This window comes from Hyaena hyaena, unplaced genomic scaffold (genome assembly GCF_003009895.1).
Source record: "Hyaena hyaena isolate Hyena2069 unplaced genomic scaffold, ASM300989v1 scaffold_1612, whole genome shotgun sequence".
Lineage (NCBI taxonomy): Eukaryota > Metazoa > Chordata > Mammalia > Carnivora > Hyaenidae > Hyaena > Hyaena hyaena.
Window position 1 is genome coordinate 180,855 of NW_024082248.1, and position 14,945 is coordinate 195,799.

At 38.7% G+C, this 14,945-nt stretch overlaps 1 protein-coding gene across 1 annotated transcript in view; it reads left to right on the top strand.

Moving 5' to 3' along the window:
- Window positions 1-202: 202 nt before the first annotated feature.
- Window positions 203-14,945, top strand: part of CD28 (CD28 molecule) — a 29,746-nt gene continuing 15,003 nt past the window's right edge. Inside the window, exon 1 of the mRNA XM_039224351.1 lies at window positions 203-359. Within this exon, the coding sequence (XP_039080282.1) occupies window positions 203-359 (157 nt within the window). The remainder of the gene's footprint in view (window positions 360-14,945) is intronic.

Sequence of the window (14,945 nt, forward strand, 5' to 3'; positions counted from 1 at the left end):
CTGTGTACAGAAAATAATTCTCATCAGCCCATCATAGAGTAACTGACATTCTTTTTCAATGACAAGAAAAGCTTGTCTTTAAAAGAAGAGGAAAAGTCTAAAGTCATCAAAACAATGTAATATCCTGTGTGAAATGTTGCAGTCATGATGCCTTGTGGTTTGAGTCCCTTGATCATGTGCCCTGAGTTGGTGGTGGCTGTGGATGACGGAGACACTCAGACTCTGGCAGGTGCATCTTCAGCTGCCCTCACACTTTGGGCTTCTCAGGGAGGAGGGGCTGGAGCCCTGGCCCACTGTTAGCACAATGATCCTCAGGCTGCTTCTGGCTCTCAGCTTCTTCCCCTCAATTCAAGTAACAGGTAAAGAGTTTTCTCATTTGTTTCCTCTTCTCAGTTTTTCTTTTGAAGCTTTTGACTGGCTTGGCTCATCCTAAATTTCAGACAACTTGTGAAATGTGGACATTTGCTCTAACACGGCAACCTGTTATTTAGGAACTCATTGATTCTCAGTCTACAGTATGATATTTTAAGAAATATTCTTTGGGATTAAGTAAGATTTACTTAGTTGTAGTTAACAGTGTTCCAGGAAGCTATAAAAATTATGCTTTAAAAAAGTTAAGACAATTGCTCTAAGCGAGTTTGTTCTGAAAGCTCTGGATTTAGACTGCTAGGGTTCATATCACACATCCATTTCTTACTAGCTGAGCTTAGTATGTAAACTTTCTGAGGCTCAGTTTTCATATCTATAAAATGGGAATGCTAATAACCTCATCTCAAGGTCATTGTGGGATAAAATGAAATAATCTGTCTGAAAAGCTTAGCACTGTCAGTGCTTGGCTTGCAAGATGAATGTTAGTCGTAGTTCCTATGTCTACTAGAATTAAGTGTGCCAGAATGAATTCTGGAGTCATCACAGAAGGTGACACAATTTAAATACTAACAAAAAATTAGTTTCTTTTACAATTAGTTGAAATCCGTTATCTTAGATTAAGATCTTTAAATTCCCAAAGATGTTGATGAGGATGATACACTTAGTGCTATTATAATGCAACTCCTTTTCAGATGAAGAGATCAAAGCGTAGGGATGTTAATTTGTCTGAGGATATACAGATATGAGTTTTTGGAGTCAGGGTCTGAACCACCTTAATATGACTTCAGCTCTTGACGATTACACTATTCTGCCTAATGTGATGTGGTTTATGATTTCATAGCTCCAGATATATCCAGGGTTAAATCATCTTTGGAAAAATCACAATTCCAAACAGAAAGAGATTGTTGCTTTGGTGGGCTGGAGATAGGCATTTGTTCAACTTGTTCCTAAAACTTGAAAAATGTCCCACTTGGCTCAGGATTTGTACTGATTAGTGAGCACATCTAAATAGTATAATTATTTTTCCTTTAAGATATGTTGAATGGCCAGTATCTTTAATTTTCTTTCTCATTTATTTTGGTGGTACAGAGACCGCATTATTTGCTATTGTTTTAACATCATGTGCATATGCTCCAAAGGGTATAATTTCCCAACCTGCACAAGTGAAATAGTTACATAGACACCCATCTATTTCATTGCCTTTTGTGCTGGTGAGCACATTTACAAACTGTGTGTATTCGTAAAATGTGCCAATACAATGAAAGACATAAGCCGGTAATGAGCTAGGTTATGCCCCAGTATCTGGTGCCGAGCATTTAAAGCTACCAAATATATTTTAAAAGAATTTTAAAAATGTATTTTAAAAATGGTCTTTAAACTCTATTTTTAAGGGATCTTTAAAATTTCTCAATTTATTACACAGTAAAGGATAGACAGAAAGAAAAGACAAACCGCATTCTCAGAGAAACTATTTAAGAATTTGTATACAAAATACTTTCCTGATGTGCTTTGTGGACAACCATCTGTCATCAACTCATTGAATCTCTTTTGAAGATATTTTTTATAAGACACAAAGTTTTATATTTTTCCTTTAGAACATTTATTGAAAGAGGAGTAGCTAAAAATGCCATTAAGGATACACACATATGGGACCTCTGTTTTCTACTTTGAGATACATCTGAATTTCAAATGCCAACTCACCCCCATAATAATTTTTAAGATTTGATACTGAGTGGCAATCTAATGAAGCAGGGGTAGAGATGCTTTGAAATGCTTCTTTTTGTAAGAAAACTTATGAGAAAAAAACTACAACATAAAAAAATGCAAGACTCATTCTAATCGTTGGTGCAAAACTTACCATATACTTTTTGTCTTTCTGTATTTTCCCTCCATAAAGAAATTATAGATAAGGTGATTCTCTGGTCACACTGGAATTGTCCTCCCTAGGATTGAGAGAGACTACTGGTATGTCTGTGTTGAGGGGTGTGTGTGTGTATGTGTGTGTGTGTGTGTGTGTGTGTGTATGAAAAACAGCTTCCTTTTCCGCTAATTAAAAAATTTGAACTCACTGGCTCAGAGCATAGCCTAACATGCTTATTCTATGAAGATTAAACCTAACCTGATTCTTCATGATTTAATGATACTGTAGAAAGATCTTTAGAGCTAATTTTAAAAAGTATAATTTAGGAAGCATGAGGAAACCTCAACGTAGACAAATCCTTTAGTAAAGCTACATGTTTTCTACCAGATTTGAGTAAGTGTGCAGTTGAGATCTACAAATTGAGAGGATTTTGTTGGACTTTCAAATAGGAGTCCAGCTTAGAACTGCAGTTCCTTGAAAGGGATCCACATCTTTTTTTTTTTTTTTACACAAATAGTTTATTGTCAAATTAGTTTCCACATAACACCCAGTGCTCTTCCCCACAAGTGCCCTCCTCCATGCCCATCCCCACTCCCCCCCCCACATCCATCAGTCCTCAGTTTTTGTCAGCATTCAAGAGTCTCTCATGGTTTGCCTCTCTCCCTTTCCCCCACCATTTCCGCCCTTCTTCTCGCCCTTGTTCCTCCGTCAAGTTCCTCCTAATCCTCCTATACGTGCAAACATATGATATTTGTCCTTCTCGCCTGACTTATTTCGCTCAGCATAACACCCTCAAGGTCCATCCATGTTGCTACACATGGCCAGATTTCATTGTTTCTCATTGCCATGTAGTATTCCATGGTATAGATAAACCACATCTTCTTGATCCATTCATCTGTTGATGGACACTTAGGCTCTTTCCATGTTTTAGCTATTGTGGAGAGTGCTGCTATGAACATTGGGGTACATGTGCTCCTATGCCTCAGCATTTCTGTATGAAAGGGATCCACATCTTGACAGAGGTAGGAAGAGTGTGCATATCTAGATGGCATTGTTCATAGACTTTTCAGCCAATATTGGTTATCTTTCAGCAAGGCTAATCATCCAATATGAAGATAAAAATCAAGACACCATTTATTTTTATGTGTGAGGATTTCTTTTCATTTCTCACCGAACCTCAGCAAATAAACTCTCCAAATGTCCGGTTTGAACATGATGGATTTCTCTAATGCTTTTGCGTTTCCCTTGGCACTTCTTTTTCTGAGAGAGGCATAGAGGCATGAAGCAAGGTAATTAAAGACCTCATTTTTAGTTCAGAAAATGACCCCTCTGAGGTCGTTGTCCACAAAAAGAAGTAGGTCCTGTTGACCTCTCACAGGAATATGTTGCTGTGAGGCTGGGCTTAGGAAAGATAAGATCGAGAGATGAGCATCGAAATTGCAATATAATCAGCAGACTGCTGTATCTACATGACATCCACCGTGCTGTAGCCTGTTTTACTGACTGTTAAAGAATTGACTGGGTGTTTTGTCATCTCATGTAAATTTGATGGGCATTTCAAATATACAGACATTGCTTAAGAATTTGTTTTACTTTACTCCCACGTGTACAATAGGATTGTTATTTTTTAAAATTATTTTTTAAAGGCAACCATGCAGACAGGACTTTTATAGCAAGAATCATAAAATCAATATCAATATATCAATACCAAGGAATAGAATGAGTCATTTTCACAGACTGACTAGAAAAGAAATGAACCTGTGATGGTAACTCTGAAGCTCTCACATTAAAACCTTTTTTATGGGTGGGAGGTGGGGATCTTGCTATCTCTTCTTTAGACATAGACTGTTTTCCCTTTTAATGTCTTCATTTTATTTTTCTGAGCGGAGGAATGCCACATGGTTACCATTCAGCTTTTAAAACATGAGGATATGTTCCTCCCACTAGTTCCTGTATGCAGTGTGCTGACAATTACAAAATGAAAAAATTCATGCCACCAATATCCTAGAAGAAAATTTTATTTGTGACTTATCATCTCTAAAACAATAGCCCTTTATTAACTAGTATAGGCATTGATAAGGAAACACGATTGCAAACTTTCTTGTCTGCAAATCAGAAGGCAGGCAATCTTTCAAAGCACAGTTATTTTACAGCAGGTCACTGAAAAGGATAAAATCTTTCATTTTTGCCTTTCATCTTGGTTAAATTTTTGCTTGCCTTTTTCTTCAAGAATTTTGTTACTTATGGAACTTAATAGACACTGGTACTTCTCTCCTCAGTAGATGGTTTAACTGAACTTCTGGAAAAAATAACATCTGGGTGGTTTTGTGACCGACTGAAGGGGTCTCTGGTTTTTGAAGCTGTGTTAGGGAATCTATATCTCTTTTATGGTAACTTCTTGACCCTTTTGGTCTTAACACGGTGTTGTCATCAAAAAAAAGGTACCCAGAGCTTTCAATCTGAGAATCATTGTGTAAGAATGGGTCCCTGAAGCTGGAGAGAAGGCATCCCAGGCCCCAGGAAGAAGTGATTGCAAAATAGGTGTCAAACTTCTTGCTTGCTACTCTCATTTTCATGATTCTGAACATTAGAAGAGAGGAACACTGGATGGGGTCAAGGACTACTTGGTCACTTATTATAGGACATGAAAAAGAGAGTTTAGACTTCTTCGGCCTTAGTATTTCAATACTCATGTCATAGGCATCTTGATTTAGTCTGTGTGTTACCATGCAGGTTATGTGTTTATGTTTTCATTACTGGATGAAAACCTGCACTGTGGTGGAGGTTACTTACTTACTTAACTTTGAGCTGCAACATTATCGGTGTACTGCCATTACCGTCATCTTGTGCATTTGTCATCATCTTCATTATCTGTGGGACTTCGGCTGGCAAGGTAACTGGGTTAATGGTTCCTGATGGTGTCATAAATGTCACCCACTCATACTCCACTCTGACCTCTGATCTAATCAGTACTTCTGCAGTATCGAAGTCAACTTTGTGGCTCACAATTCATCACGTAATGTATTGATTATAGCAGGAACTCCTGTTCATCACCCACTCATTCACACAAGAATCTGAATTTTTGACATGTCTTGCATTTTAACAATGACATAGATTCTCTTGTTAGGAACTGAGGTGGGTGGGTTTTTTTTTTTTTTTTTTTTTTTTTACTTGCTGAGAAGGTAGAGGTTGTATTCTTTACTACTTAAGAACACTTAACAGATGCTGAAGTGTCAGAACATCACTGTGGCTATATCTGCAGCTTTCATGTGTCGTGACGACTTTCTTTAATATTGAACACTACTAATAAAGAGGGTACATAATTTAAGACCAGCTTTAGGAATGCTGGGTCCAGGAGGGTTGCATTTTTGATCCACAGATTCTGTCTCATAGAAACTGGGAGAGAATGGCCACATATGAGAAGAATGTTTCCTTTCACCTTGGAGCTCCTGGGAGCACTAAAAACAGGCTATTACTAAGTTCCTGTTCTGTAAAGTGCCTGCTTCTTCTTGTGCTTTAGCGAGACAGGTCTTCATTCACGTACTCATTTGATAGGTATTTACTAGCATCTTATGTGTGCTATTCTAGATTCTGTGACTGATATAAAAATCCAGTTTGAGTTTCAATGAAGTACAAATGAGAATTGTGAAATCTTTCTAGAAATTTTTTCCTTCAATTTAGCATCATTGAGGATGATTCTCTGTTCACAGTAATTTATTTTATATAAGCAGAAGCATCCATAGAAGTGGTGATTCAACCACAGATGTTTAGAGATGGGTGAGAACTCAGACATCTCTCAAGCTATAGAAAAGCAAGTTGTGTTGATGGTTCCTAGAAGACACTAGTAGAAAGGTGACTTTGCAATGTGTTTTGGCATTTTTGGATGATCTTAGGCTGGATCCGTCTTACTTATCCAGTCTATCTTCTTTTATTCCCTAATATAGGATCCTCAAACCCAATATTGTAGCTTTCTTCATAGTCACACCCACCTGAACTCTGTGTTTATGCCCTTTCTGATGCTGCAACCCTCCTAGAAATTTCTCCCCCTTTCCACCCATCCAAGTCCTACTCATTTTTTACTTTAGGAATATAATGCAAAGTTCACCTCCTTTGAGGAGTCTCTTCTTGGACATTCATCCTGTGTTATGGACTTGTAAGAGGAGTCTCAATGGGAACGTAACTCAATCTAACAAATATTTAGTAAACCTCTGTTATATTTTAATCTCTGTTGGAGTCTGAAGTAATATACAAGAGGAAAAGCATTATAAGCACTTACTTAGCACACAAGAACTGCTTGTGTAAAATCAACCAAGTTCTCTCTGCTTTCACAGACATTATGATCCAGTTGAGAAGACTATACATGACAGATAACTAACTTGGGGCTACTTCCTCATGCTGTTTCATGCCTCAATGACTTTGCATACATTATTCTTGTAATATGAAATGTCCCCTACACTTCTCACTTGAAGAAATCTTCTCTGAGACCCTAAATGGCAAAGTGAGGGACTTCTTTCCTTCTCAGGTTTCCTAAAATTGTTATTATGCATTGATACATCTCTATCTGTTTTTTCTTCTTCCTTAGACTGTGAGCTCTTTGCAGGCAGAATCATGTCTTATTCATCCAGATAACTTCACAACACAGTATAAGTTGTAACTTATTTCAGCACAGTGCTGGAAGCATTATAAGTGTTCAACAAATACGTGAAGAAGGAAATGAATGAGTCACTACTAAAATGGAGAAACATAACATAAATATTCTAGTAAGATTAATGCATTTATAGAGAGGTGGAAATTGAAGTGGACACTAAAAAATAAATAGGATTTGAATGAATGATGTTAATAATAATTGCTAGCAAATACTTATTTAGCACTTAAAATGTGCCAGACACTGCTCTACCTGGCTTTTCTTGTGTTAAATTACTTATTCTTTCCTGAAATCCTTTGAAACAGTTATTACGATTATCTTATCTATAAGAAGGGGAAATGGAAACCGAAGCATGGAGCAAATAGAGCAACTTGCCTGTGCTCACACAGTTAGTGAGTAAATCTAGACACTCTTGCTCCAGGGTTCATATTCTTACCAATTTCATGTTACTTCAGGAGGGAGAAGCAATACAAATAAATAAATTAAGCCAGGAATACTGTTCTGTGTTCTTGGAACAGATGGCCAGTCTGAAGGTGTGGAAGCTTGGAAAATTAGGGTAGAATCAGATCAAACCAAGGACTGAATTCTGAAAGCACAAGTTCAGGCTTCATTTTCAAGGCATTGTGAAGCAGCTGGAAAGTTTTTGGAAGCAAGATGGTCTAGAATGCATAGAGATTAATGGCAAGTAGATGATGTTATAACACTCTGCACTTTGGCAGGAGAAGGGGTAATAGATTAGAATTTGGGTAGCAAAGGTAGGAACAGAAAGAAGTGATTATTTTGAGAAATGCCTGAAAAGTAAAAATTCCAGAATTTAATGCCTCCCTCTTGAGGGAGGGATCAAGAGTGATGCCAAGGTTTTTGACTTAACAGGGGAATGGTGGTATCACTACCTGAGATCAAGATGTTGCTATGCAACTGAGTTTTGGAGCCAAATAGTGTTTAGTTTTAGACAAGCTGAGTTTGAGGTAAGGGCTTGATATGGCAGAAAAATATCCAGTACAAACCTGAAGCTATGGGAGCTGGGTAAGAAGAAGATATCTAAGAATCCTCATCTTTGAAGTAAAGCTGATGTCATAGGCCAGTAAAAAGGAGAGAGTATAACTACAGAAAAGCAGAGTTGAATGGGGAGAATAGCCCTGGTTGGGAGTCAGCTGACGAAGATGATGAGCTAGGGAAGGAGACATAGAATGTGTAAGAGGAGCATAAGGCTCGATAGAATACCACTAAAGCCAAAGAAGGAAAGAATTTCAAAAAGAGATAGTGCTTAATAACATTAATTATATAAGGGGAGAAGTGAATAGTGGCTTGGGAAAGAATTGGTTTTGGCTCAAAGGAGGCCAGTTGGAAATTTGGAGCTTAGAATGGTGGGGGAGGAAGGTAACACTTCAAAAGGCCAAGAAAAAGTGGAGGGAACAAAGTAGAGAGAATGGAAAGAGGAAATTGCTAGATTAAACTAGAGATAATTGGGAGCTTATATCACCTATAATGTCTTTTTCACACATGGTAGGTATGTAATAAATGTTTGCTGACTTAATGACTTCATTACATTTGACATGTGGAAGGAGCCAAATGCTGTTCTTGAGGGAGGGAGTGAATAAGTGAGTGTACAGTGTTGAAGGGGTGGAAGGGAAAAAGACTATTAGGAAATAAAAGAGGAAGAGGGAGAAAAATACAAGAGAATGGAAGCAGTTTTCTCTAGGAGATAGGGAGGGAGATTTGGGGCCTAGAGGATGGGAATATTAGAGAGAGGAGGATAAATGTCTAAGAAGAATGGAGGAGAAGAGATTCATAGGGGCAGAGATATGTATGTTAGGAGAACGCTAGGGCAGATGAGTGATTCCATGCTGGCATACCTGACATTAAAAAACTTAAGTGTGTGTGTGTGTGTGTGTGTGTGTATAAAATTCTTTAAGAACAGATATTAACAGATATTAGTGTTAAAACTGTATCAACCAGAACTACTATATAATACATACCTAATTTTGAAGGCTTAGTCCATTTGTATTTTAAATTTGCTTGAGCCTTCAAAAATGAATAACATGACTAGACTCGACCTCAGCTCATGGCTGAGATAAGAGGGTAGGTCACAAGGTTCAGATCAACCTTGCCCAATGGGCAGGGCTCCAACTTCTAGTCAGGGAATTTAATCTCAATATTTCCATGTGTTTTGCAGAACAAGGATGTAGCTGCTTGCTCTTGGCTTTGGGGAGGACATATCTGTTATTCTATTCCCCACCCCCACTTTTTTTCCAAACTTAAAAGCTAAAGCCATTGATTCTCAAGGTAGGTGATGTGATTAGGGGCTTTAGTCTGTTGAACTGTGACGAAACTTTTCTAGACCCTTGTTTCCTTGTGTGATACGTGAAGGGGTTGGATTTGAAGACATCTTACATCTATTTCTGGTTTTAAAATGCTTCTTACATGGAATGGGAAATGTTGGCTTTTATCTGTTCTAATGAGGCAACTCAGCCACCCGCCCCTTTGTGGATGTTCTTATGATTTGAGAGAGAAAATACAAAGAATTGCAGAGCAGACATCCCTGAAGTTTCTTGGAGAGACTGCAAACCAGGACATTAGGTACAAAGATGCTTAAAAATTATGGCAGGACTTAGTCTTTGCCCCCTCTCTTCCATCTTCTTATGTAATGTTAAGGTTTAACATAGTAATTGTTTTTTTGGGGTGCCTGGGTGTCTTAGTTGGTTAAGTGTCCAACTTCGGCTCAGGTCATGATCTCACAGTTCATGGCTTCGAACCCTGCATTGAGCTTTGTGCTGGAAGCCTATTCAGAGCCTGCAGCCTGCTGCAGATTCTGTGTCTCCTTCTCTCTCTGCCCCTCCCTGATCGTGCTTTATCTCACTCTATCTCTCAAAAATAAATAAATGTAAAAAAAAAAAAAAAAACCACAGTAATTGTTTTCAAACTTCCAGGTCATGACAGTTGCCTAGAAGTTTGTGTATGCGCCAAGGTGGCCGTGAGGAGGCCCTTTGGAGATGTAAAGTTGAATTATCATCATACTGTTTATGTAGAAAGCTATAAAGTCCTGGTTACCTACCATTTGGACTAAAGGCAACCATTTAGGGTAATAAAATTGGATATTTGGGAGTGGTTTGGTGGCTTTTGTACATATTAAGGTGCCCTTCCTAGTTGGCCTCTTAGATTTTCCTTCTAGCATTAGGATTGAGAGGACAATTGAGGACTTTTGAATTGTAGGGGTGGGTCACATCACACCCATTTATGTCACTTTGTGCTTAGGAAATTTTAGTTCTGGAGTGCTCACACTCTGCGTTGCTGGGCAGTGTCCGAATGGTAGGGACGGATGATAGTTCAGGCAATAGCTTTCAGCAGCCTTACTCTTAATTGTCATCCTCATACAGATGACATCATGATGTACATATTTATCTCTGACTTTCTTAAACTCTGGTCTGGCATATCTAATTCCTGGACCTTTTCTTCAGGATGCCTTACTCACCTCTCAAACCCAGTGTATTCAAATCTGAACCCAACAGGTTTTTTTCCAAACAAATTTCCTCTCTTCACTTACCAAATTTTGTTAACAATGCCTCTGCTTTCACCCTCACCCTGCCCACAAACTCTGTCATTTCTGATTCTTGTTCACCATCAGTGAGCAGAACCAATCACCAGCTCCTAGTCTGTCCGTTCCATCCCAGCCCCCTCCACAGCTCTGGCCTTATGAGCTCACATTAAAGCTATTGCAATAGACTTCTGATTGGTCTCTGCCTCTGTTCCAGCCTCCTCCAGCTAGTGCGCTCTGCACTGCTGTGCTAACTTTCTCCAAGGGACACTTACCACAGCATTCTCAACTCACCTGTTTCAACACCTCCTATTGCCTTTCTAGTACAATCCAGGTGTCTTTTCTTGGCATTAAAACCTCTCTATGATTGGTATCAGCCACCTTTATCTATTTCCCCTTTATGTAAAGGGAATGCTCTGCTGGTCAACAATAAACCTTTATCCTAAAAGTCATTCCCTTGATCTTAGTCTGTCTAAATTTGCCCCAGACTTCATTGCCCAACTAAAGGTCAGTCTGTCTGGAAAAAAAAAAAAAAAAAAAAAAAAAGCCTCCAGAATCATCTGGTCTGGAAATACGGCCTCTTTCATGCGATTGTCCATGATAGTGCTCCTTTGCCATATGTGGCTTGGGAGTGTAGCTAATTGTGCATTTGCCTTAGAATTTCAACTGGAAGAAAGAGGCTGAGTCTTTTACATCTCCCAAGAACCTAGTGCATTTTGTTCTGTTACTTATTTGCTGAATAAATGCATGACTTTGTCATGGCAGAAGGCAGAATACTAAAGAACAATTTTCTGACATGTTGAAATTTCTTTTCAGAAAGTACTCATTGATCATTTTGATAATTTTTCTCTCTTCAGAATTAATGACGAGGTGCTCAGATGGGACTTTTTGCTACTGAACTATTTGGCCTCTGAGTTACTTTCTGACTGCATGGAGCATAATAGTTTTTTAAAAGGAAAGAACAAATGTCCTCTACACTGGAGTGTCTGGCCTGTATCCAGGAGGGTGAGACGTGGAGCTTAGATTGGTGCTGGTTAACAGCAGCTTGTTGCATAAATTTATTAATTAGCTTTCTATTTCTATTTTTATTATGACCTGGAATCATTTCTACTTGTCTGAACTAAGGAATATTGATTTTGTATACAAGTCATTCTTTCGATGCAAATAAACATGCTTGACAGAACTGATAGTTGTACATACACATTTTGGGCAGGGCTGGTCCCATGGCCTGTTTCTCTAAACAAAGTCATTGCATCTGTCATGGTGGCCTCCTCTATGTGACTCTCTTTCCTTCTGGTTCTGGTAGGCTTACCCTGCCCATACTCTTTTAGACCTAAGGGTGGTCATAATTCTGCTGCCATGAGCCACAGTTTCTAGCACTTGCCTTGTGGTTCCACACTTTTGACAACAGTCCTTTTATAAATAAGCCTTCCTCCTATTGCCCAATTTTGATTGTGCCATTTGTTTTCCACAGGGACCTTGAGACTATATATGTATATATACATACATACATATATATGGCTTCAAAAATTTAACATGCTTTTTCAAAGCCCTTTTTTTTTGGAGGAGCTTTCCTTAAATCTTTATTCCTTCTGAAAATGGGAAGAGTTTCAAGACAACCGTCATTAGTAAACCAGATGAACAACTACAAAGTTATTTTGAAAATGTAATGTGTGCTATTACTTTTTTTTTCCATTTTAACATGAATTTCAGAGAGTCTGGAGCCATTGAAGGTGTGCTAGTAATTCCTAGCTTTGTTTTTAAATCAAAGAAGATGGCAAAAGTCTGATGAGTGTTTTGTACTCCTCTTGCTCACATTTGTATGAGGCTGAGCCACCAGCTAGAGTTACCAGAGCCACAGACAGAGAAAAGAGCCACTTTCCTCCCAGAAAGCACAGTTTGTCTTACAGGTTCCTGAGCAAACATGGGATTGGCCTATAAACAAGCCTGCCCCTAATGAAGCCTAAAATGGAGCAAGTGGTCAGACAGCCACGTGTTAAAGGGTATCCTAGGCCTGAACAGGAAATATACTCAGAGGAAAGTTACAGTAACTCCACCAGCTCTGTGGTCAGGAGGGAGGTACCGCGCCCCAAGGAAACCCGCGTCACCTTCACACTGTGTTCGCAAACACCACCAGGCAAGACAGTTGAAAATAGAAAGCTTTCATTTTCTTGGGTTCTTGCCTGACATGTTAAATTCTGTTCAGTCAGAATTTTAAAAAAGGAAACGACGTGATTAGGATCTTATGATCTGATTTTTAAGCTGCAAAAGAAACTCTGATTGTGATATACAGAGATAGAACCCAATAAAGTTCTTGAGAGGTTCTGAAAGAAAATCCAATTGCCTGAGAAAGAATGAAATCTGGCCATGTGTAGCAACATGGACGGAACTCGAGGGTGTTATGCTGAGTGAAATAAGTCAGGCAGAGAAGGACAGATACCATATGTATTCACTCATATGTGGAACAGGAGAAACTTAACAGAGGACCATGGAGGAGGAGAAGGGGAAAAAATAGTTAAGGAGAGGGAGGGAGGCAAACCATGAGAGACTCTTAAATACTGAGAACAAACTGAGGGTTGGCTGATGGGGGTGGGGGAGAGGGGAAAAAGGGGCATGGAGGAGGGCACTTGTTGGGATGAGCACTGGGTGTTATATGGAAACCAACTTGACAATAAAGTATAAAAGAAAAAGTGAAGGTCTTAAAAAAAAAAGAAAAAAATCCCTTTGCTAATTAAAGATGTACTATATTTCTATTTACTGCTTCCTTAATGTCTCAATGCGAATTCCAGTCTTGAGTGCTGTCTACTCCACTCTCTGGTTCACTAGCCCTAGGTGCCATTCTGTTTCTTTGTGGCTCTATAAGAAAAGGAAAGATGGCATATCATAAATTAAACATGATACATATATGTAATTCACAAACATCTTGACATTAAGAGTTTGCCCAGTGAGGTTTGGACTGAAAAGTGACTATGTACTGACTAATGTTCAAGTTAAAAGTGTTTTGTACACACTTGGGAAAGCCAAAATAGAAAAGCTGAAAAAGTGTTGTTGGTTTTGGATCTGAAATAATTTATAAGACGCATTTTATGTGAGCATATTGTCCATAGGCCTTATCTGGGACCCATATATGACTTTCAGGAAGTCTCTGAAATCGTAAGCAAAGTGTTTTGTGCATGTGCATTGCAGGCAAAGAAAGTTTGAAAACACACTTATTCTAGGGGTGCCTGGGTGGCTCAGTCAGTTAAGTGCCTGTCTTCAGCTCAGGTCATGATTTCATGGTCTGTGAGTTCAGTCTGTGGGTTCTAGCACGACAAAGGTCTCTGTGCTGACAGCTGAGTCTGAAGCCTGCTTTGGATTCTGTGTCTCCCTCTATCTCTGCCCCTCCCCCACTCACGTTTTGTCTCTCTCTGTCTCTGAAAAATGAAAAACCTTTAAAAAAAAAAAACAAACACACTTTTTCTAAATATGACCATGAAATCAAGTGAATCTCCTGAATGCCCAAAGTTGGTTTTCTATTCATTCATGATTTAAAGCACTATTTCTAGAAACATAAATCAATAAATTATCTTAGCTCCTCCACTATTTGTGTGACCTGGTTTAAAAAGTCATTTACTTTTTTCACTTTCAATTGTCTCTTCTATAAAATAAGAGATTGGTTTAGATCAATCACCTCCAATATTCCTTCCAGCGGAGCACTTTTTGCATGATGGTACTCCAGCAAAATGGTGGAGAAATTTGCATTTAACTTGGTTTTGTCCTGATCTCACTCCATTTACTCCCCTATTCAATCATGTTTTGCTCCCTAACTCTCACTTCTAGTACCATCCAACTATCCAGTCCTACTTGGAGAAGATGTAGGATCAGTCACCGAAATTGTGTTGAAATTTTGATGCAACCCAACAGAGAGAAAAGAACAGTACCTTAGAAGTCATGAAGCATGAGCCACATCCTTAAGGCCACTTGCCCTAAAACTTGGGCAACTTATTTGATATCTTTAACTTCAGTTTTCCTGTCTATAAAATGGGCACAAAAATGACTGGTCTATTTGTTCAGAGGTTTATATGGAGTTCATATAAGATAAAATAGGAAAAAGCATTTTGTAGTCCTATGACTGTAGGCCACAGTTACTAATTTAAGTCAATATGTTTCCTACATTGCATTTCAAAATTCATCTTCTTTTGAAATCCAAGCATTAACTGAGCTGGTGAGAAGGGTCCTTCCAGGGACAAGATTCCTTCTCTGGTGTTTGGAACCACACCTTAGGGATGGTTATCCACTCCACCTTTGCAGAGAGTTGATGGCTATTAAAATAATAATTGACCCATTTACAACAGGCAAAAAAGGAAAGTCTTTGTTTGTTTGTTTTTGTAACCAGCTCTCATGGAAGCACACGTAACTACCAATTTTCCAAAAGTCAACTGTATCACAAGAGTCATAGATTATCTGTGGGAAATCTTTTAGTTCTCGCTGCCTTGCTTATAAGGAGCAGATAAGTACCTTTTTGCGTCCAATCTTATTCTTCATGTTGCCTGTTG